Source organism: Cervus canadensis, chromosome 3, assembly GCF_019320065.1.
Source record: "Cervus canadensis isolate Bull #8, Minnesota chromosome 3, ASM1932006v1, whole genome shotgun sequence".
In the NCBI taxonomy this organism is placed as follows: Eukaryota; Metazoa; Chordata; class Mammalia; order Artiodactyla; family Cervidae; genus Cervus; species Cervus canadensis.
This window is the reverse complement of record NC_057388.1, coordinates 89,467,557-89,492,890: the sequence shown is the minus strand read 5'-3', so window position 1 is coordinate 89,492,890 and position 25,334 is coordinate 89,467,557. Positions and strand designations below refer to the sequence as shown.

The window sequence follows — 25,334 nt, the reverse complement described above, 5'->3', positions numbered from 1 at the left end:
TCTAGACTGCCTTTTCATCACAAACACCCTGTGTCTCCTCTAGAATATTTTGAAAATGGACAGTTTCCAGGTCAAGGAATTCCCCCTTCCCCCCAAACTAAGATTTCCCTATGTCCTTCAAGGTACTGTACACTAGATCTTTCTATTCTTATTTTAGATGAAGTGTTTGTGTTTGTGTGATGTTTTTCCCCACCCTGGGTTGCAGACAAGCAGCAGAAGCCTTGCACCCCCCCACCCCACCCCCATTTGCTGGCTTCTATTTATTTTAGTTTCAATCTAAACATGAGCTAGACCCACAATTCCAGAAAAATTAGACATGAGAAAAGGATGAAAAGCTTACTAGTCTGTTTCCCTTAAAGGGGATTTGCAGAGTTTAGCTCAGTTTAGTTATCACTAGACAGTACATTTAGTGTTTATGTCTAGACAAACTGCAAACAATCACCTATGGACACTATTATTACTAATATGATCTTTCCTCCAAACTCATAAGCTTTATTGGCGCTTGGGCTAATAGGCCTTACTGCAGAATCGGATACGACTGAGCGACTGAACTGAACTGAACTGAAACCTCTACTTAATTGTCAGAAGGAAGTGAAGCCACTCAGTCGTGTCTGACTCTTTGCGACCCTTTGGACAGTAGCCCATCAGACTCCTCCATCCATGGGATTTTCCAGGCAAGAGTACTGGAGTGGGTTGCCATTTCCTTCTCCAATTTAATTGTCTGGGTCTCCTTAATTTGACCTCATTCTACCTCTCCACTTTTATATGTTGTTACTTCAAACAACAATAGCAAAAAAAAACAAAACCAAAATAACCCTCCAGTCAGGCCTAATAACTGGAAAAATATCATATTGAGAGGGGAGGTATATAGTACAGAATGGCTACTCCTCCTAATTTCACCCACGACTGACACAGGAATTTTTTTTAATGTCTTCATGTAGGTAAATTTCACCACTATCATGGAGTTGGAATGTCACCTTTAAATCATTTTGTCAACTCCATTTTTCACAGATGAGGAAATTGAGGCCCCAAGAAATGAATTGATTTACCTAATATGTTAGCATGTAGTTGTCATTATTTTTTCACATGTAACAATCACTTCCTCTTCCCTCCCTGCATTTACCAACTAAAGTTAAGTTCTTGAGGGCAAGGATCATCACATCTCATGCATTTTCTGCACTCACAAGGGCACTGCTGTCTCCTCTTGTTTCCCATCCAGGATCAAGAATGGGGCTGAGCACATAGAATGTGCTAAGAAGAGAATGTTTGCATTGAACTGAACCCCTGCAGAACGTGGACGATTTAGAGGCACGGAGTTTGGCCTCTCGGTGACTACTTGCCTCAGCTGGCCCACTTAGCAGTGAACAGCAATGGGCCAAAAGACACAAATCAAGTGTGTAGTCTTGTTTGCCCAACTAAGTTATAACTACCTTCTAATACAGACTTATTTTGTAGCCCATATCACTTTGAACAGTACTAGTCACAGAGTAGATGCTCAATTAACAACATTTTAGAGACCTCTTTGGTGATCCAGTGGTTAAAACTCTGTGCTTCCACTGCAGGGAGCACGAGTTTTATCCCCAATCAGGGAACTAAGATCCTGCATGCTACGTGGCATGGTCAAAAAATAGGAAAAAAAAATTTTTTTAAATACAACATTTTAATTGACAGTTCTCGGATCAATAATCAGATCTTGGGCTGTGTTTCATGCAGCAACTAGAGTAGCTTTACCAAAAAGAAAGCACCAGGCTGTCAGAGATGGACACTGCTGGGTTGAAGGAGCATTTTCAGGTTGATCTATGCCTTAAATTGGCCTTGAACAAGAGCATCTGGGATCCTCTGCTGCCTTTTAGATACCAAAGAAGCATTTTGAAAAGTGCTACAATAAAGCTGATAATATAGTGGGGATTTTTGTTTTTCTATCTTTATTTTTAATTGGAGAATAATTGCCTTACAACATTGTATTGGTTTTGCTGTATAACAGTGTGAATCAACCATAAGCTTAATTTAAGCTAGTTTAAACTCCAAAGAGAAAGCAGGTTATTTATTTTCACCATTAACCCAATCTTATTGATGTGCATCTTTCACCATGTTTGAACAGTAAATGGGCTTCCTAAGAATTAGTCAAGGAATCAAAATACTTTGTTACTAAATATTGCAACTTTTGCACCCCCCCCCCTTTTCCCCAGAGGGAACTGGTATCTGGGGGAGGGGAGATGGGAAAGTAAGTGAAAGCATAGATTGCGAGAATATTTGTAACTGATGATTATTTTTATTATCTTAATTCTAGGTAGGGAAACAGCTATGCTTAGGTACCTGAGGGAACCAGTAATCCAAGCAGTCATTAAGAACTGGAAATTTAGTTGTGATGTTCCACTAACTATATCCCTTCTCGTGGAATTATTGGCTAATTATTGGCTAAGGCAGAATTGTTTCCATGTAGAGAAGAGTAGGCAGGTAGGTCTATAAAACAGTATTTATAATTTAAGAATATTGTCATGGTCCAGTTGCACAAAAGCATTTGCTTAAATAGTCAACTAGACCAGTTCCTTGAATGATCTAAAATCTCTATTTTTTTTTATTGAGGTATAGTTAATGTACAATATCATATACGTTTCAGGTGTACAACATGGTAATTCACAATTTTTAAATGTTATAATCCATTTAAAGTTATTATAAAATATTGGCTGTATTCCCTGTGTTGTAGAATATATCCCTGTGTCTTATTTGTCTTCCACATAGCAGTTTGTACCTCTTAATCTCCCACTCCTGTCTTGCCCCTCCCCCTCCTCACTCCCCACTGGTGATCACTAGTTTGCTCACCATATCTGTAAGTATGCTTCTCTTCTGTTACAGTCAGAGTTTATTTTTTTTTTAGATTCCATGTAGAAGTGATATCATATAATATTTGTCTTTCTCTGTCTGACTTACTTCACTTTAGCATAATACCCTCCCAGTCCATTCATGCTGTTGAAAATGGCAAAATATCATTCTTTTTATGGCTGAGTAATAGTCCATTTTATATACATACCACATTTTCTTTTTTTATATAATCTTTATCTCCTATTTATTTTTTGGGGTGTGATAGGTCTTTGTTGCTCTGCAGGTTTCTTTCTAGTTGAGGAGTGGGAGCTACTCTTTAGGGGCCATGTGTGGATTTCTCACTGCAATGGGTTCTCTTGCAGAGCTCAGGCTCAAGGGCACTTGGGCTCAGGAGTTGCAATTCTGGGCTCTAGAGCACAGCCTCAATAGTTGTGGTGCATGGGTTTAGTTGCTCTTGCTCTGCAGCATGTGGGATCTTCCCAGATCAGGGATCAAACCTGTCTCTCCTTCATTAGCAGGCAGACTCTTTACCACTGAGCCACCAGGGAAGTGCCATACCATATCTTCTTTATCTATTCAATTTAAGGTTGTTTCCATATTTTGGCGATTGTAAATATTTGCTATAAATATTGAGGTACATGTATTTTTTTTAATTAGCATTTTCAGACTTTTAAATATATATATATATATATACCCAGGAGTAGAATGGCTGGGTCTCATGGTAGTTCCATTTTTAGTTGTTGTTTTTTTTTGTTTTAAGGAAACATCATACTGTTTTCCACAGTGGCTGCACCAATTTACATCCCCACAAACAATATATGAGGGCTTCCTTTTTTCCACATCCTCTTCAATAATTGTTATTTGTGTTCTTTTTGATTATAACCATTCTGACAGATGTGAGGTGATAGCCTATTGTGGTTTTAATTTTCATTTCTTAAAACTGCTACTTTAGGAGTAATCAACGTATCAATTGTCATCGTGTCTCTAAGAAATCCCGCTTGCTAAACTCTTCAAAATGAAGTTTGGTTTTCCCCTAGCATGCAGGCTGAATAATGAATCCTTTTCTTTGCTACCCATATATATGCAATTCAGATCAGTTTGGTTGCTCAGTAGTGTCTGACTCTTGTGACCCCATGGACTGCAGCACGCCAGGCCTCCCTGTCCATCACCAACTCCCAGAGATTACACAAACTCATGTCCATTGAGTCGGTGATGCCATCCGACCATCTCACCCTCTGTCATCCCCTTCTCCTCCCACATTCAAACATATGCAATTAATGATCACCTAAATTGGCTCCTTTAAGTTTGGCTCCCAAACTTCATTGAGGGAGGTCAAGAACGTGTAGAAGACCACACCTTTGAGTAAGAAAATTATAATTGGGTATTCTGCTTCTTTTTTAGGTCTCAACATGGCAAACCAAGGACTTCCAGAACTAGCCCAGTTACATTTGAGAAAGAAATATTTTTTGATAGTGATGAGGTAAGAAAGAACATTAGCAATGTTCATTTATAATCTTTCTTTGGAGTTGCTTAGAGTACTTTATAAGCAGGGTCTCACAAACTTCCTGTTGAAAAGCAAAAAGTAGTCAAGATTCATATAGAAAGCAGGTTAATTTATCTAATTTAATGAAAGAGAAACAGAGACATAGAAAAGGGAAGAAAGAAAGTGAACTCGCTCAGTCGTGTCCAACTCTTTGCGACCCCATGGACTGTAGGCTACCAGGCTCCCCCGTCCATGGGATTTTCCAGGCAAGAATACTGGAGTGGGTTGCCATTTCCTTCTCCAGAGGATCTTCCTGACCCAGGGATCAAACCGGGTCTCCCGCATTTTAGGCAGATGCTTTACCATCTGAGCCACCAGGGAAGTGGGAAAAGAAAAGGGAAGAGACAGGGACATATCAACAAAGAATCATGGCTCAAAACCCAGGGACCAGAAATCTATTTTAGGACATGAGTGAACATTAAATCCTGACTTAAACTAGATATTGTGATCACTTCTTAAAACAAAACTCCATTGGGTAGCTTGGTTACTTCCCTAGGTTTATCACATTCAAGTAAATTTTCTGGGTCAACTTTTATTTCATCAGCCAGAGATAGTACAATTCAACATAAAGCTAAAAACATACTCTAATCATATTCAAGCTAATTTTCTGGGTCAACTTTCATTTCATCAGCCAGAGATAGTGCAATTCAACGTAAAACTAAAAACATACTTCAATTTAGACATTTTTACATGTGTGTGTGCACTTAGTCACTCAGTCGTGACGGACTCTGTGGTCCCATGGACTGCAGCCTGCCAGGCTCCTCTGCCCATGGAATTTTCCAGGCAAGAATACTGGAGTGGGGTACCATTTCCTACTCCAGGGGATCTTAGTTAACTGCTGGAGACTAATTTGGAAAAAGATGTAATACCTCAGAAAAATTTCCAGAGGCTTTCCCCCCCAAAATTAATTTTTAAATATACTATAAAAGAAGCCTTTGCATCTTCTCCCCCCAAAATTTTTCCAAGATGTTTATGATTCTAAATGTTATATACTATATATCACATCTGTGAAGCAAGATTTTCAAATGTATTTTTGTTTTGAACCCAGGGACTCCAGTTTTACAATAAGTAGTATAAATTAAATAAGTACATCTTTGGATTTGCCCCCTATTGCTTCCCACCATCCCTAAAGGAATGTATGGCATGGCTCTGCTAGTCCTTCTCCTAGTCCTCCTCCAACCCCTGAAAATTGCCAACTCCTGGCGTTTTCCTCCTGGAGCATAACACCTCCCCTCACCACACAGTTCTGTTGCTCCTTACTATCTCCCTCTTTTTCATTCACCTTCTTACTCTATTTGCCTGTGCAGTTCCCTTTCTTCTGAATCTCATCTTACCCCATCACCTTCTTGAGAACAGGCGATCTTTAGAAATGCTGATCCACACACAGGATTGTGCTCTTTATCTAATTTCTCATCAGACCAAGCCCGAAGGAGGTAACTCAGAGTTTTTTTTATCTCCTTGTGTTCTCATGCCTTTGACTCATTCTTAGATTATCTAGGGCCAGACAATAACCCCGGAGTCAGCAGGAGGTGGAACAGGCCCAGCAACTCTACCACCAGGCATGACACTCAAACAATCCACCAGCACCACCACTGGCAGATAAATGCAAAACGGCAGGCAGAAGGGCTGGGGCTTCCCTGGTGGCTCAGACGGTAAAGAATCTGCCTGCAATGCGGTACACGTTGGGTTTGGTCCATGGGTCGGGAAGATCCCCTGCAGAAGGGAATGACTCCCACTCCAGTATTCTTGCCTGGAGAATTTCAAGGCCAGAGGAGCCTAGCAGGCTGCAGTCCATGAGACTGCAAACAGTCAGACACAACTGGACAACTAACACTTCCACACTTCTCAGACAGAAGTGTTACCAAAATTAAATTACTCTTTACTACATTTCTGGAAGAATCATAAATCGCAAAATTATTTTTTAAAAAATGCAGAGTGCACTGCTATTTCTCTCTTCCTGTGTGCCACCCCCCAGCTCAGCAAGCAGTTATCCCCAGGACTTTCTTCCACTCACAACCCTTAAGTTATTGTCCTTCTGTAACTTGCTTTTCTCCTTAAAGATTGTCCTTCATTTTTTTCTTTCCGCTTCTTTTTATCTGCTTTCCTTCCTACAGAAATGGGAAAGGCAGAGGAAAGAGGTGTAAACCCTTGGGGTGATTTGTCTAAACTTTGATGCCGTCCTTGTCTATTTCACCGCTTCACCTCCTAATGACCCCTAACATTTCACACAGCTGGTCCACATTTCCATATACAAGCTGCTCTGTCAGGACGCCTTAGAACTTAGCTCTGCAGGTTATGGCTCTCATTCCAGCAACCCAGGGTGCAGAACATGAAGTTCTTCTCACTTAATTTGAGTTAGAGACCAGATTTTAGCTGGACTGAGGTGGAGTAAGGAATGGAATATTGTTTAGGATAGGCGCAACTTGAAACACTAATATTTTGTTTATTTTCTCTAGGTTATTGATGCAGTCGGGCAATCAAAATTTGTTCTAAAGAACCTGCACCATTACACAGTCCATCCAAATTTGGTAGGTGATAAAAAGCATTCCCCCACAGTCTCCAAGAGCAAGTTTCAGCTGCGGTGCCGAGGCCCAGTGCAGAGAATAACCCAAGTGCCCCCAAGTGCCACCAGCTACTGTGCCTGTGCATCCTCCTGGGACCGGGAAGCAGAGCTGTCTCAGGGCGCTGATGGGAACGGTGGCGAGGGAGGAGGGTGGGGCTGTGAAGAAAGTAGGCCCTGCAGCTGACTTTTTTTTCTTATGTTGAGAAAACATATGTCTCATTAGGAAGTATTCTGTTTTCTCCCTCTCCCTTCCTCCCTCCCTAGTCCCCTGCCATCCACCTACTGATGGAAAAGCAAATTTAGTGGGCCTCCCCCTTCCCCCACCACATCTAAAGTGACCGGCTCTTTTTGTGACTGTTTTTCCTTTTTGACATTGTGCTTATTCTGCCTTTTAATGTGGTTGTGCCTGGAGAAACGTTGGTGGGTGGGAAGAGGTAGATGAGAGCTGTGTTGGCCTCCTCAGGGCTCCCTGGGATCAGAGATTTGGTACCTCATGGTCCACTCTGCCACAGCCTTGTAGAGAAGGCCATTTAGGTTTAACATAGAAACTTCTGTTGGCCCTATTGTTGTTGGACACAATGTTACACTTTTTCACAAGCATTAAGTCCTCTCTGTTCCTTTTTATGTGGAAACTTTCCCATCTCATTTCCCCAGCCCCTTGGTGGATTTGCAGGGAAATGTTCTGAGAGGAGAAAGGGACTGAAAGCTTCAGACATTTTCTGTAAAACAAGTTTTTGAGCAGATTTAGTCAGGCCCTGTCCAGCTTCTCTGTCCCTACCCCTTAGAGGCAAAAGATTAGCTAACCAATCAGTTAATCTGCCCTTGATCTAATCCCTTTGTCTCTCTGGAAAATTTTCTGTCTGCTCAGGCCCAGTACTATGAGCCTTTGAAGCCCACTGCACTGCAGAAATTCCTGGCTCGAAACAGGAAAATTCGAAGCTTCATGTTAAAAGTAATAGAGTATGATCAGGATAAGACCTTACTGATTCTGACCAACAACCCACTTCCCTGCCCGATAGATCATCAAGGAAAGGACATCACACCAAAATACTTTTCCAATGAGTTACTGCTCAAGGTAAGAACACCTGGGGAAGTTTCCTGGCATCATGAGTAAGGATCCTGAGGAACTAGCAGTTAGCTTGAAGAAGGGAGCTAACTTAACATGGAAGATGGTACTCAGGGCCAACTACTTTCTTCTTATTCTTTGCCACATGCTTCACCAAACAGAATCTGAGGGCCTGGGAAATACTCTGAATCAGAGCTGTACAAACTTGGGTCATGAAACTTCATTCATTGCACAGAGAAAAGAAGGTCTTAGTAAAAAAATTGTTCTTCCTTGATCAAAGATATTTGTAATTAACAAAGGGTAAACTAGCCACTGGCTTTCTAATTGAGTATAAAGTGCTGTGGTTAGTTGCTCAATTGTGTCTGACTCTTTGTGACCCATGGACTGTAGCCCACCAGGCTCCTTTATCCATGGGATTCTCCAGGCAAGAATACTGGAGTGGGTTGCCATGCCCTCCTCCAGGGAATTTTCCCAACCCAGGGACTGAATCCAGGTCTCCCACATTGCAGGCGGATACTTTGAGTATAAAGTAGCAACAGATAAATCTGGAATGACAAGTAAGGAACAGAAATGAATATCTAAACGGGAAGAGTTATGCTCTCCACCCATAGCTCTTGGGTATCAAGAGGGAAGAGGAACAGAAAATTTACTATCCCAGCAGCCAGATATTTGGGGCTCTGTTATAAACTGTGGTTGTTGTTTAGTTGTGTCTGACTCTTTTGCGACCACAAGGACTGTAGCCCGCCAGGTGCCTCTGTCCATGGGATTTCCCAGGCAAGAACACTGGAATGGGTTGCCATTTTCTTCTTCAGGGAATCTTCCTGACCCAGGTATTGAACCCACATCTCCTGCATTGGCAGGTGGATTCCTTACCACTGAGCCACCAAGCAAGCCCAGGACAAATGCTAGATACATGCTAAGCTAAGAACTAAAATATAAAGGTGATTACAGGACAGTTTCTATCTTAAAGGAATTCGGAGTCTAACAGGAGAGACAGATCAATAAATGAGATATACAAAGTAATTATTAATATAATATACTAGAATATGCGAGTAATAAAAGAATATACAAGATATACTAATATACAGTAGAGAACAGTATCTTTGTTGGAGGAAAGGAAATAATCAGGGAGGTTTGGCAAAGGAGGTGAACCCTAACCAAAAATAAAAGAAGATATTCTAATCAATGGGAAAAGCAGAGGCATAGATTCATGAGAAAGTGAGGTGCATTTAGGGGAATGTAACAGAGTAAATGGTGGTACTGGAGAAGACTCTTGAGAGTCCCTTGGACTGCAAGGAGATCAAACCAGTCAATCCTAAAGGAAATCAACCCTGAATATTTACTGGAAGGACCAATGATGCTAAGGCTGAAGCTCCAATACTTTGGCCACCTGATGTGAACAGCCAAAGAGCCGACTCATTGGAAAATACCTGGATGCTGGGAAAGATTGAAGGCAAAGGGGAAGACGGCGGCAGAGGATGAGGTGGTTAGATAGCATGATGGACTCAACAGACATGACTCTGAGCAAACTCCAGGAGATGGTGGAGGACAGAGAAGCCTGGCATGCTGCAGTCCATGGGATCACAAAAAGTCAGACATGACTTATCAACTGAACAGCAGCAATAAGAGAGTAAATGGCAGGAGTTAAAAAGTATAACCAAATCTGCAGTTTAGAAAGATCTTTTATGGAAGTTGAGAGAAAAGTATAATAGTTGCAGAGGAGATAAAAATCACAAAGATTAACTATCACTCAACATTCAAAAACTAAGATCATGGCATCTGGTCTCATCATTTCATGGCAAGTAGATGGGGAAACAATGGAAACAGTGACAGACTTTACTTTCTTGGGCTCCAAAATCACTGCAGATGGTGACTGCAGCCATGAAATTAAAAGACACTTGCTCCTTGGAAGAAAAGCTATGACAAACCTAGACAGTATATTAAAAAGCAGAGACATTACTTTGCCAACAAAGATCCGTCTAGTCAAAGCTATGGTCTTTCCAGTAGTCATGTACAGATGTGAGAGATGGACCATAAAAAAGGCTGAGAACCAAATAATTGAAGCTTTTGAACTGTGGTTCTGGAGAAGACTCTTGAGAGTCCATCGGACTGCATGGAGATCAAACCAGTCAATCCTAAAGGAAATCAAGTCTGAATATTCATTGGAAGGACTGATGCTGAAGCTGAAGCTCCAATATTTGGCCACCTGATCAAAGAGCCAATTCATTAGAAAATACCCTGATGCTGGGAAAGATTGAAGGCAGGAGAAGAAGGGGAGGACAGAGAACAAGATGTTGGATGACATCACTACTCGATGGACATGAGTTTGAGCAAGCTCCAGGAGATGGTGAAGGACAAGGAAGCCTGGTGGGCTGCAGTCCATGGGACTGCAAAGAGTCAGACATGACTGAACAACAACTATTTTGTTGTTACAATTGTCAAGGTGAGACATGCTGAAGAATTTAATTGTCAGCTAAAAAAGATAAACAGCATGAGACTTGTGAGTTAAGTTTTATTTGGGACAAAATCAGGACTGCAGCCCAGGAGACAGCACCTCAGATAGCTCTGAGAGACTGCTCCAAAGAGGTTGTGGAGGAAGGTCAATATATAAGATTTTGGTGAAAGGGGAGTTCAGTGCAATCAAACACTTATTTTACAAAAGGTTTTCTGCTAGTCATGAGGGGCTAATGTCACCATGAAGGGATTTAGTTCTTTTCTAGATATGAGGAGAGGCAAGGATTGGGATGTATAGTCAAAGCTTTGGTTTTTCCAGTACTCATGTATGGATTGAAGAACTGATTCATTAGAAAAGACCCTGATGCCGGGGAAGATTGAAGGGAGGAGAAGGGGACGACAGATGATGAGATGGTTGGATGGCATCACCAACTCAATGAACATGAGCCTGAACAAGCTCCAGGAGTTGGTGATGGACAGGGAAGCCTGGCATGCTGCAGTCCATGGGGTTGCAAAAGTCAGGGACATGATTGATAGACTGAAGTGAACTGAACTGAAGGACTGGAATCATTATTGGTTCCTGAAAATATCTATCTAAAGACGTGTTCCACCAGTTTCCCTGGAGCACACAGTGGCTCTCCACCCTGATTTCTCTTCAGAGTGTTGAAAATCGGACAGGATTCAATCTCTGCAGAGGCAGGTGTAAATGCCCCTGTTGTTGTTCAGTCACTGGCACATGCTCTTGGCAAGCGCCAATTTGCACTTGACAGGCCAGTGCCAATTTGTAGTTGACAGAACTAAATCAATAACAGAAAATGAAGAAAACCAATTCAAAATATATTTAGGAATCATGATCTAAAAAAGATCTTTAACTCCCTGGCAATCCAGTGGTTAAGACTCTGGGGTTTCATTGCTAGGGGCCCTAGTTCAGTCTCTAGTCAGAGAGCCAAGATCCCATAAGCCTTGTGGTGTGGCCAAAAATATGTGTGTGTGTGTGTATGTGTGTCTTTCTTGTGAAAAAAGATCTTGACAGCCATAAGAGTGGACCTAATATAACTGCTGCTGCTGCTGCTAAGTCACTTCAGTCATGTCCAACTCTGTGCAGCCCCATAGACGGCAGCCCACCAGGCTCCCCTGTCTCTGGGATTCTCCAGGCAAGAACACTGGAGTGGGTTGCCATTTCCTTCTCCAATGCATGAAAGTGAAAAGTGAAAGTGAAGTCACTCAGTCGTGTCCGACTCTTAGCAACCCCATGGACCACAGCCTACCAGACTCCTCCATCCATGGGATTTTCCAGGCAAGAGTACTGGAGTGGGGTGCCATTGCCTTCTCTGCTAATATAACTAGAAGAAATTAAATAAGTGAAAGTGTTAACAAAAAATCTAATTATAACATAAATATGATGCTGGGAGTGGAATTACCCAAGATAGACCATTATAATAACATGTGGTTAATTTAGAGTTAGTATTTCCTCCATTGCTAGATGGATGGCAATGAAAGATTCCTTTCCAAATGGAAGATAAAATGCTAACATCCAACAATATAAGCTGACAGAGGAGTTAATTGATTCATTGCCTGTGATTTCTTGGGTCTCAGAATTTGTGCCATTTGAGCATAAGCTCAGTGATTGTTCTCCTGGTAGTGGGTAATATACACTGAGAGGAACAAATGCCAGGCCAGGGTTGCCTTGCTCAAGGTAGAGAAGGAAATACAAGACTATCATGTAACCTTGGTGCAAGAAGAGCTTCCTTCCAACAGCTGCCACTTTGTGAGCCTTGCAGGTCACATGCGGGACCTGATCCTATTCATGAGTAAATTACAGTACCAGCCAAATTGTATTAATAGACAGTAGTAAGGCTTTGATTGTTGAAGACTGGCAGCATGGTAATTTTATGGGGCGATTTGGAACAAGTCCAAGAAGATGGAAATGCCCAATATCTAGAATGCCTCTTGAATATTCATGCTGCATCCCTCCTTGTCTTACTAGACAAATGTGGCAATCTTTTGTGAGCCTAAGACTATATACAAAGGAAGCATTCTTTTGCTACATCCAGACATGTGTATAAGAAGAGTGTGGGTATTAGCAATCAAGTTGAAGAATGGACCAGACATGTCTATCACAGTGGTTGTTATACTCACAGCCCTTTCTAAGTAACATGGCCCTACCACAGTTTGTGAAGAAAGGCCATATTCTGAGTAACTAGACTCAGGAGGACACTAGACCCAGGGAAGTCAATCTCATAGGCTGCTTAGTGACCTGTGCTATAGATTGGTGCTGTTAAACCAAACCACCAAACAAAAACTGAAACCAAACCAAAACCAACTGAGGCCAAAAGTTTGGCATTAGTACACTGGTACCGAAGCAAATCTCAGAGACAGAATTTTGGGTGAAATAGAAAAGAATAGACTTATTGCTCTTGACTAAATAAGATGTACAACTTAAGAGTTGTGAGTTAAGGTTTATTTGGGGCAAAATGAGGACTGCAGCCTGGGAGGCAGCATCTCAGAGAGCTCTGAGAGACTGCTCCAAAGAGGGAGTGGGGCAAGGTCAATATATATAAAATTTTGGTGAAGAGGGAGTTCAGTGCAGTCAGGCACTCACTTTACAAAAGGTTTTCTGCTAGTTATGAAGAGTTGATGTCACCATGAAGGGATTTAGTACTTTTCTAGATATGAGGAGATACAAGGATTGAGATCATAAATTCTGTTCCTAAAAACACCCACAGCCTTGTCTAACTCAATGCAAATAGGAGCCATGCCATGTAGGACAACCCAAGATGGACAGGTCATGGTGGAGAGTTCTGACAAAATGTGGTCCACTGGAGAAGGTAATGGCAAGCCACTTCAGTATTCTTACCTTGAAAACCTCGTGAACAATATGAAAAGGCAAAAAAGAAATGACACTGAAAGATGAACTCCCCAGGTCTTTAGGTGCCCAATATGCTACTGGAGAAGAGTAGAAGAATAACTCCAGAAAGAAGAAAGAGACGAAGGCAAACCGAAAACAATGCCCAGCTGTGGATGTGACTGGTGAAGGAAGTAAAGTCCGATGTATAAAGAACAACATTGCATAGGAACCTGGAATGTTAGATCCATGAATCAAGGTAAATTGGAAGTGGTCAAACAGAAGATGGCAAGAGTGAACATTCTAGGAATCAGTGAACTAAAATGGACTGGAATGGGTGAATTTAATTCAGATGACCATTATATACTACTGTAGGTAGAAGAAATGAAGTAGCCTTCATAGTCAACAAAAGGGTCCTAAATGCAGTACTTGGATGCAATCTCACAAACAACAGAAAGATTTCTGTTCATTTCCAAGGCAAACCATTCAAAATCACAGTAATCCAAGTCTGTGCCCCAACTACTAGTGCCAAAGAAGCTGAAGTTGAACAGTTCTATGATGACCTACCAGGCCTTCTAGAACTAACACCAAAAAAAGATGCCCTTTTCATCATAGGGGACTGGAATGCAAAAGCAGGAAGTAAACAGATACCTAGAGTAACAGGCAAGTTTGACCTTGGAGTACAAAATGAAGCAGGGCAAAGGCTAACAGAGTTTTGCCAAGAGAACACACTGGTCATAGCAACACCCTCTTCCAACAACACAAGAGAAGACTCTACACATGGACATCACCAGATGGTCAATAATGAAATCATGTTGATTATATTCTTTGCAGCCAAAGATTGAGAAGCTTTATACAGTCAGGAAAAACAAGACCAGGAGCTGACTGTGGCTCACATCATGAAATCCTTATTGCAAAATTCAGACTAAATTGAAGAAAGTAAGGAAAACCACTAGACCCTTGAGGTATGACCTAAATCACATCCATTAGGATTATACAGTGGAAGTGACAAACAGATTCAAGGGATTATTAGATCTGATAGAGTGTGTGAAGAACTATGGATGGAGGTCTGTGACATTGTAGAGGGGGTGGTGATCAAAACCATCCCCCAAAAAAAGAAATGCAAAAAGGCAAAATGGTTGTCTGAGGAGGCCTCACAAATAGCTGAGAAAAGAAGAGAAGTGAAAGGCAAAGGAGAAAAGGAAAGATATACCCAAATTTGAATGCAGAGTTCCAAAGAATAGCAAGGAGAGATAAGAAAGCCTTCCTCAGTGATCAGTGCAAAGAAATAGGGGAAAACAATAGAATGGGAAAGACTAGAGATCTCTTCAAGAAAATTAGAGATACCAAGGGAACATTTCATGCAAAGATGGGAACAATAAAGGACAGAAATGGTATGGCCCTAACAGAAGCAGAAGATATTAAGAAGAGGTGGCAAGAATACACAGAAGAACTATATAAAAAGGATCTTCATGACCCAGATAATCATGATGGTGTGATCACTCACCTAGAGTCAGACATTCTGGAATGCGAAGTCAAGTGGGCCCTAGAAAGCATGACTATGAACAAAGCTAGCAGAGGTGATGGAATTCCAGTTGAGCTATTTCAAATCCTAAAAGATGATGCTGTGAAAGTGCTGCACTCAATATGTCAGCAAATTTGGAAAACTCAGCAGTGGCACAGGACTGGAAAAAAGGTCAGTTTCAATTCCAATCCAAGAAAGACAACATCAAAGAATGTTTAAACATTGCACTCCCCTCACACCCTAGCAAAGTAATGCTCAAAATTATCCAAACTAGGCTTCACCAGTATGTGAACTGTGAACTTGCAGATGTTCAAGCTGGATTTAGTAAAGGCACAGGAATCAGAGATCAAATTGCCAACATCTGTTGGATCATAGAGAAAGCAAGAGAATTCCAGAAAAACAACTACTTTTGCTATATTGACGATGCCAAAGCCTTTGACTGTGTGGATCACAACAAACTGTGGGAAATTCTTTAAGTGATGGGAATACCAGACCACCTTACCTTCCTCCTGAGAAATCTGTATGCAGGTTAAGAAGCAACAGTTAGAACTAGACATGGAACAATGGACTGGTTCCAAATTGGGAAAGAAATACATCAAGGCTGTATATTGTCATCCTGCTTATTTAACTTACATGGAGAATACATCATGCAAAATACTGGGCTGGATGAATCACAAGCTGGAATCAAGATTGCCAGGAGAAATACCAATAACCTCAGATATGCAGATAACACCACCCTTATGGTAGAAAGTGAAGAGGTTCTAAAGATCCTCTTGGTTAAAATGAGAGAGAGAGTGAAAAGCTGGCTAAAACTCAATATTCAAAAAAGTAAGATCATGGCATCTGGTCCCATCACTTCATGGCAAGTAGATGGGAAAACAGTGGAAAGAGTGATAGACTTTACTTTTGGGCGCTCCAAAATCACTGCAGATGGTGACTGCAGCCATGAAATTAAAAGATGCTTGCTACTTGGAAGAAAATTTATGACCATCCTAGACACCATATTAAAAAAACAGAGACATTACTTCGCCAACAAAGGTCCATCTAGTCAAGGCTATGATTTTTCCAGTAGTCATGTATGGATGTGAGAGTTGGACTATAGTGAAAGCCGAGTGCCAAACAATTGGTGCTTTTGAACTGTGGTGTTAGAGAAGTCTCTTGAGAGTCCCTTGGACTGCAAGGAGATCCAACCAGTCCATCCTGAAGGAAATCAGCCCTGAATATTGATTGGCTGGACTGATGCTGAAGCTGAAACTCCAATACTTTGGCCACCTGACGCAAAGAACTGACTCATTAGAAAAGGCCCTGATGCTGGGAAAGATTGAAGGCAGGAGGGGAAGGGGAGGACAGAGGATGAGATGGTTAGGTGGCATCACTGACTCGATGGACATGAGTTTGAGCAAGCTCTGGGAGTTGGCGATGGACAGGGAAGCCTGGCATGCTGCAGTCTATCCGGTCACACAGAATCAGAGCAATTGAGTGACTAAATTGACAGAAAAACACCCAACTATCTAAAGACCTGTTCCACCAGATTCCCTGGAGCACAGAGTGCCTCACTCCAAACTGAATTCCCTCGGGGGGTGTTGAAAGTCAACAGCTGCTGTGGCACAGTGTTCAGTCTCTGCAGAGGGAGATGGCAAATGCCCTGTTGTTCAGTCATTGGCAATGCAATTGGTAAGTGACAATTAATGATTGACATTGCTTTGCCAGGCAAAGGGGGACACAGTGGGCTCCTACACTGAGAAACTGTGTGTCACAACCTAGGAGGATTTGAAGAGTTTTATAGTAATAGTTCATGAGTGGTGTTGCTGATAAAATTAGGCTGTATTCAGGTCCTGAATGCTTTTAATCTTGTCTCAGGTGGTCTTGATGAACTTCTCTGGTTCCTTTAATCTTGCTTCAGGTGGTTTCTTGACTACTCTTCCCTTGAATAACAACTGTTTGCTAATCAGGGAAGGTCATGGAGGCTGGAGTCCTACAAATGAGAAATAGGCGACAGAAAGATCTGTGCCCAGGAGCCCCACAGGGTCCTGCTTAGTTTCGTAACCTACCAACAACCAAAATCCTTGAGCTAATCAGATTCTTGCTTCCAGGCATCTGAATTGGGAAAGGAAAAGATTGAGAGTGTGTGAGGAGGAGGAGAGCATTGAGATTGGAGGAGGGCATGGTAACCCACTCCAGTATTCTTGTCTGGAGAATCCCATGTATAGAAGAGCCTGGTGGGCTACAGTCCATAGGGTCACAGAGTCAGATACGACTGAAGTGACTTAGCACACATGTGCACATGGGAATAAAAACTGAAAGGGCATGGAAAGGAAGGACAGAAAAAAGTCAAACCATGAGTAAGAAGGTAGCAGGTAGGTAGGGGCAGATTGAAGCAAAAGTTGTAGGTTAAAAAAAATATATATACATTCAGGGCAAAAGTAAGGAATGAATGCTAGAGCGAGAAGGAGACAGGAAGAAAGTAGCAAAATGTTAATAGCATGATGCTAAATGATATGAGATAAGACAGACAAGCTCATGCAGTTGGTGTCCTTACCTCGTGCTGCTTTGGATTCCAAATAATGGTTTTATTCTTGTTTTTCTGCTCTAAAATCTAGCCCTGCTAAGGTTTCTGCTTTTTTGTGGTCAGATTATTGGCTATGACAGGTCCTAGGCATACATGGAGGTAACTTCAATGAATACCCCTATTAATGGAGGTAATGTCAATGAATCCTGTTCCTCAAAATTAAATAGTTTCAAGAGCATGAGAATCAAAAGGACATGGTTCAACCACAGGATTTTTATAAATTTATGAGATTTTTATGAGAATTAAACAATAAATGTAATTGATATAGCAAATAAATACAACAAAATAACCAATAAATGTAATAACAAATATAAAAAAAGACATGGTTAATTCAGCAGCAAGCATTTTAAAAAAGAGGTTTGAAAATTCTGAGCAAAAAGGTTCAGTACAGGTCAACTAATTAGTTTGGTTATTCACTTATTCTGTCATTCTTTTATTCATTCAACAACATTTATTGAGCACTTACTATTTGCCAGGCAATGCTTTGTGGCAGGGATTGGTCAGTGACTAAGTCAAAGTTTAATTCCAGTGGAGTAGACAGACCATAAGCAAGTCAATGATTGCACAGAAAATGTCTAATGTAATAAGTGCCCCCAAAAGTAGGGTAAAGGAATGGAGAGTGATGGGTGTGATTTTAGACGGTGTAGCTAGAGAAGGTTCTCAGAAGCAGTGATGACATTTGAATAGGGACTTTAATGAGATATGTCCTGCAGCTGCTACACCTAGAATATTGTTCCCATTTCAGATTGCCACACATTAGGAAGAATCTAATTTGTAACTTTCTCAAATGAGTTAAAATGAGAGAAATCAGGAGAACGGGGAACAATCCAAAGCCATGTCATGTGAAAAAAGTTCACAGTGCTGGCAATGTTGAGTCTGGAAGAGAGCGGGAACTCGGGAAATGTGATAGATTTCTTTAAATTATTTAAGGACTCTATGAAAGAGACACTAGATTTGTTCTGTTTGGAGTTGTTGCTGTTGTTCAGTCACTCAGTCATGTCTGACTCTTTGTGACCCATGGACTGCAGCATGCCAGGTGTCCCCATCCTTCACTATCTCCTGGAGTTTGCTCAAACTCATGTCCATTGAGTTAATGATACCATCCAACCATCTCGTCCTCTGTCACCCGCTTCCCTTCCTGCCCTTCAACTTTTCCAGCATCAGGGTCTTTTCCAATGAGTCAGCTTGTCGCATCAGGTGGCCAAAGTATTGGAGTTTCAGTTTCAGCATCAGTCCTTCCAATGAATATTCAAGGTTGATTTCCTTTAGGACTGACTGGTTTGATCTCCTTGCTCTCCTCTTGGGAAGACTTTCAAGAGTCTTCTCCAGCACCACAGTTCCAAAGATCAATTCTTTGGTGCTCAGCCTTCTTTATGGTCCAACTCTCACACTTGTACATGACTATTGGAAAAACCATAGTTTTGACTATACGGATCTTTGTCAGCAAAGTGTTGTCTCTGCTTTTTAGTACTCTGTCTAGGTTTGCCGTAGCTTCTCTTCCAGTTAGCAAGTGTCTTTCTATTTCATGGCTGAAATTTGGACTGTAGGGTAGAAGTTACAGGGTGTTCAGTTCAGTTCAGTCGCTCAGTCGTGTCCGACTCTTTGCGACCCCATGAATCACAGCACGCCAGGCCTCCCTGTCCATCACAAACTCCCGGAGTTTACTCAAACTCATGCCCATTGAGTCAGTGATGCCATCCAGCCATCTCATCCTCTGTCATTCCCTTCTCCTCCTGCCCCTAATCCCTCCCAGCATCAGGATCTTTTCCAATGAGTCAACTCTTTGCATGAGGTGGACAAAGTATTGGAGTTTCAGCTTCAGCATCAGTCCTCCCAATGAACACCCAGGACTTATTTCCTTCAGGATGGATTGGTTGGATCTCCTTGCAGTCCAAGGGACTCTCAAGAGTCTTCTCTAACACCACAGTTCAAAAGCATCAATTTTTCGGCACTCAGCTTTCTTCACAGTCCAACTCTCACATCCATACATGACCACTGGAAAAACCATAGCCTTGGCCAGATGGACCTTTGTTGGCAAAGTAATGTCTCTGCTTTTTAATATGCTATCTAGGTTGGTTATAACTTTCCTTCCAAGGAGTAAGCATCTTTTAATTTCATGGCTGCAGTCACCATCTGCAGTGATTTTGGAGCCCAAAAAAATAAAGTCTGACACTGTTTCCACTGTCTCCCCATCTATTTCCCATGAGGTGATGGGACCAGATGCCATGATCTTAGTTTTCTGAATGTTAAGCTTTAAGACAACTTTTTCACTCTCCTCTTTCACTTTCATCAAGAGGCTTTTTAGTTCCTCTTCACTCTCTGCCATAAGGGTGGTGTCATCTGTATATCTGAGGTTATTGATATTTCTGCCGGCAATCTTGATTCCAGCTTGTGCTTCTTCCAGCCCAGCGTTTCTCATGATGTACTCTGCATATAAGTTAAATAAGCAGGATGACAATATACAGCCTTGACGTACTCCTTTTCCTATTTGGAACCAGTCTGTTGTTCCATGTCCAGTTCCAACTGTTGCTTCCTGACCTGCATACAGGTTTCTCAAGAGGCAGGTCAGGTGGTCTGGTACAGGGTATTAGCAATCAGCTATTAATTAAGTAGGTTAAGTTTTTAGAGATAGGAAGATTGACCACTTGATAATGATATGGAGGGGATAAGATGAATGGTTAGACTTGATGGCCCTTAAGATCCTTTGAAAGTCTTTGATTCTGTGACTTTAATAATGACAAAATTATTACCTCACAAATCATCCCATTCTGTGGCCTTTTCACTGCAGAGAATGGGATGTGAATGAGACAGCCATCTCTAAGAAAGGTGGGTAGCATCCCATGGATCAACAATATTTCCCAATTTATTACCAAATGTTTGGTAATTCACTAAGAGTGAATCCTCAGAACCCAGGAAATTCTTCCATTTACACCAAGGGCTAGTGTGCAAGCTTAATCAATGACTTTGGAATCTGACCAAAATTTGGACAAATCATCTGGCTGTGAAATGAATATGTGTTAGCCCACTGAGGGAATTGCTTTCTCTTCTTTGGGTTTCTGTAGCCCTCCTTCCCTCTTTGGCAGGTTTTGTTGCATGAGTTTAGGGAACTGGAGCTTAGTCCAGGAACCTAGCTTTCTTTGCCTTTAATCCAAGGGGACTCGGCTCACTCCCTCACTTACTCTTCTTCCCGTTGCTGCAGGAAAGTCATCAGCACAAGCCCACCGCGAACTTCTTCCTACCCTTGATGCCTCAGAAAAAAAAGTTAAGATCTGAACTGAAACCAGTATTTCCTTTGATGCTGTTGGAGGACACCAAATCCAAGCGAGAACAATGGTTTAGGTGAAGTCCTGGCTCTTTCTTCCCTTGTCCTTATTTATGTCACTATCTCTCTTCAATACAATTTAACATTTATACTTGTTGTTTATAGGGAATGTGGAAAATTGTATAACAATAAGACAGTTTTCCTATGTGACCCCCAACCACATTTCTACCTTAGCGACAGAGAAACAGTAATGCAAACTAAGATTTTTCACAAGAGATGTAGTCAAAGGTCTATGATTTGAGGAAACAACAACAAAAAATCTCCTTCAGTGCACAGAAGGATTGTGATATAGGAACAATCTGATTTGAAACTGGTTATAGGCACAGCCTCTATCTAGTTTGGAGAGGAGAGAGGAGATAATTCCTTCATAGGCTTGCAATGCTAGGTTCTAGAAGCATCCCTTCCCCTGAAAAATACTGCCACTCTGTACCAATGAACACCCTCCAATTGTGCTGTCCTTTCTTCTTCCCTAGAATCTGAGGATTCAGTGCCTGGTTTCAATAACCCCCTACCCTTACCCCATCCCCGCACTAGGACCTACTAAGTCAACTTTCTTTGTTAAGGTTTTCCACCGACAAGGATTTCAAGAGTGAAGGGAAGTATTCAAAGGTCTACACTTTGAGGCAACAGAAGAAAATGTACCCTCAGCTCACCTTTGCTTCAGTCTGTAAAAAAGATATGAAGAATGACGGTAAGGTCCTCTCTTTCAAAGCAATGCTTTACAAGACAGCGATGTGGGCAGAAGGGACAACCTATGGGGATGAGTGATGAGGGCAAATCAACATCTCTCTTGGAGGTTCCAGAGACTGTTTATCTGTGTAGCATGGAAGCCAAGAACAGATAGAGGCCTGAGTGGTTCTAGGCTTTTGACCTTGTTTAAATCCTCAAATTTCAAGAAAGTTCCAGCATAGTGTTTCCCAAACTACTTAACTTACACGTTACTAGTTTTGGTCAATGTGTTATTTGCCCTATAATTTACTTAATGTTTTTCTTTAAAATTATTATTTTTTGGTTTCATCCTAATTATTGTCCTATGTCCTAATGTCCTATGTTATTGACATTATGGGTTTGATATACTAACACATGGGTTTTTTCCTCCTCTTATATGTTTAAGTGAGGCTTCCCTGGTGGCTCAGACAGTAAAGAATCCGCCTGCAACACAGGAGACCTGGGTTGGGAAGATTCCCTGGAGGAGGGCATGGCAAACCACTCCAGTATTCTTGCCACCATGGACAGAGGAGCCTGTAGGTGGGCTACAGTTCATGGGGTTGCAGTCGGAAATGAATGAAGGACAAAGCACAGCATATATTCAATCAAATTCATAATAATTAAATTTAAAATGTTTATGTATCTCCCCAAACTACCCAGTGGTGTGCATATCATACTTTGAGGAAAACTGTTCTAAAAGGGCCAAAGGATAAGCTGTGAGTCTCAGAGGTCCATGAGTCTCCTTGGGGCTGAGGCAGGACATAGTGTGGAATAGGTTTCGGATAAGGTAGGGGTGCAGTAAGAATTCTCCTCACAAACTATCATTCATTTAGCAACATTTATTGGTCACTTACTAAGTGTTGGATATTTATCAAGCACCAGTAATAGCATTTTCAGTACATAGGATAGATGGATGGCTAGGTCACTAAGGGCTTTGTCTATTAGTATAAATAAAGGCTTAGGTTTTATCCAGCAAGTGTTTATGACCCACTGAAGAATTTCAGAGCACTGAATTCACATTTATGTATTATAAGTTTAATCGGTGAGTGCCCAGACTTCCCTAGCCTGTGGCTCCAAGATAAGGTTCATTTCTTCTATGGGGTTTCCCTCCTTGAGCAATTTCTGAAACTCCCAAAGGTATGCTTCTCTGTTCTCCAAGGCCATTCTAGTGATAGCCAACCATCCTCAGTTCCAACAGTCACAGCTCCAGAGGCATGAGGGCATATTTTACCATCCCTTACCTGGCTTCTTCAAGCATCTCTGCTCCTCCTGGACCTATATGCCACCTCACCCAAAATCCACCTACTGCCTCTCTTAACTCCCTGTGCTTGAGTGTTCAGTTGTATCTGACTCTTTGCGACCCTATGGAATGTAGCCCACCAGGCTCCTCTGTCCATAGGATTTTCCAGGCCAGAGTACTGGAGTGGGTTACTATTTCCTTCTCCAGGGGATCTTCCTGACTCTAGGATTGAACCCATGTCTCTCACATCTCCTGCATTGCAGGCGGATTCTTTACCACTTAAGCCATCAGGGAAGCACCTTCTTAACTCCCCATATGCAGCTAAACCCAAACTGTGGCATTAAATAACACTTCATAGAGACTTCTCTGGCAGTCCAGTGGTTAAGACTCTGCACTTCCAATGCAGGGGGTGTGGGTTTGATCCCTGGTCAGGGAACTAGATCCCACACGCTGCAGTAAACAGCCAAAACAGAACAAACAAACAAAACTAAAACCCCAAACACTTCACAGATGTGGACAAAAGTTCAGGGATGGCAGAGAGTCACTTATCTTGTTTGAAAAGGGGCCACTCTGGGACTTCCCTGGTGGTCCAGTGGCTAAGATTTCACACTCCCAATGCAGAGGGCTCAGGTTCAATCCCAGGTCAGGGAACTAGATCCCACATGCTGCAACTAAGACCCAGTGCAGCCAAACAAATAAATGTTTTAAAATAAATAAATAAAAAGGGCCACTCTTAAGGCTCAGCCTCAACCCTCCCCTCCATCCTCCATGTTCCTTCACACTTACCAGCAGGCCCCAGCATATTATCCATTCTTGGGAGTCTCTTGGTTTACATGCACCATCTCTGCTTAGGCTCCCAATACCTTTCACCCACGAGAGGGGAAAAGGTTGCTCCTTTCCCCTAAGCCTTTTTATCTTCAGGCCCAGAATAAATATGTAGGAACATCTATTTCCTTCAAGGGAAATGCTACATGGAAAGCAAGTTTGAGCTTTATAAGCCAGAAAAGGCAAGCATAATAGTATATTTAGTAAACTTGGAGTTAAATCTCAATTAATACCATATGCAGGGTATCAGCAGTTTAGCTTAAATCCATATTAGAAGAAAGAATTTCTCCAGGGTCTAGAATCTAATCTGGATTAGAATTTCTCTGATTTTTCAAGGCCATGATTCTGTTAAGGTAACCCAATAACCCAGTTTACACTTCTAAACAGAACACTTAATATCTCAGTCTGCAGAATTTCTTAGAATTATGGTAACTTTACAGGTTCCCTCAAGAAAAATGAATGGATATTTACTTATGTATCTAAAGGGTAATTACTGTGCTTTTCCTAAACAATCTATTGTGAAGTTGAAGCAGTGTCTCTACTTCAAGCAAAAGAGAACCTAGCAAGCCCTCCTTCCATCCATCCAAATAAAAGGTTACATAGAAAACTGTTTTGATGGGGGCCATGAAGGCTGGTTAGGAGGCTGTCCAACAAACGGACAGGACCTGAATTAAGGCAATAGCAGTAGGAGTAAGAAAACAGATTTAAGGGATATTTACATGGCATAATGCTTCAGAATAGAGGGGAGGGATGGGAACAAGACAAGCCCACAGCAGAGGCATCCAAGAAAGGCTGAAATTGAAAGAGAATCTGGAAAAAGTGATACTGAAGCCAAAGGCAGAAACAGCTTCTTAGTTACACTCTCAGACAGGAGAACTGAAAATCAACATACATTTTAGGAAAGGGCTAAGAGAAATATGAATGCACAAGTGAAAGTACCTTAACTTACTAAGAGTTATGTAAGTGTCAACCCCCTGGAGAAGGGAATGGCAACCCACTCCAGGACTCTTGCCTGGAGAATTTTGTGGACAGAGGAGCCTGGTGGGCTACTGTTCATGGGGCCGCAAAGAGTTGGACACGACTGAGCAACTAACACACACACACACACACACACACACACACACACACACACACACACAAACACACAAGTGTCGAAATGGTCACAGATGGAATCATTTGAAAGGGGTGGGATTAGATAGGGAAGATCCTAAACTGGTAGTGTTTTAAAGTGTGTCTTGATGAAGGGAAGAATTATAAACAAAGTTGGTAATGGTGGTCAGTAGTCCAAAACCTACCCTTCTTGCTCTGAGTAAAGACCAGGTTTCTCACCCCTCCAAATGGGTCTCTTTTCATTTTTCACATTTTGTGTCCTCCCTCGGGATGCCCTGTGCTTTGTTGCAGTCTCCAAGAAGTCAGGGAGCGACTCGCCAACTTCGCAGATGATTTGGGAACCATTAACCCTTTCATCACTCCTGGAGAAGAAGCCCACCAGAACCGCACCTGGAGAGAGCGAGTTCCGCAATGGAAGGGCCCAGCAGTGGTTTATAAAAAGCGCCACTGCCATTAAGTGAAAACAAACCCTACAGGGCCCCCGCTTCTCTCCAAAGACTTGAGGGGCCTGCAGAAGTCGCCATCTAGGGCGTGCCAACCAAATAAAATTTCATTCTGCCCGCTCCGGGCGTGGGCTGCCGGGTGGCTTGCAGGGCTGGCCGGGGCTAGCCCCCAGTTGCGACCGGTCGCTGTAGGGGCGGAGATGCGGCTCCGGTGGGACCCATCGCTGGCCCCGCCTCCGCCCGCTTGGGAAGGAGGAGAGGGCGTGGCCACGCCCCCGGGGGAGCGGTGAGAGCGGCC

The 25,334-nt window shown here is 42.1% G+C and overlaps 1 protein-coding gene across 1 annotated transcript; it reads left to right on the top strand.

Annotated features, from left to right (window-relative positions):
* Nucleotides 1-41: 41 nt before the first annotated feature.
* TSGA13 (testis specific 13) lies at nt 42-25,158 on the top strand. Its single transcript, XM_043463733.1, has 8 exons — nt 42-122; nt 1,220-1,393; nt 4,225-4,303; nt 6,823-6,894; nt 7,798-8,004; nt 20,588-20,727; nt 21,274-21,401; nt 24,885-25,158. The coding sequence occupies exons 2-8, from the start codon at nt 1,371-1,373 to the stop codon at nt 25,052-25,054; spliced, it is 819 nt and encodes a 272-aa protein (XP_043319668.1). The 5' UTR covers nt 42-122; nt 1,220-1,370; the 3' UTR covers nt 25,055-25,158.
* Nucleotides 25,159-25,334: the final 176 nt, after the last annotated feature.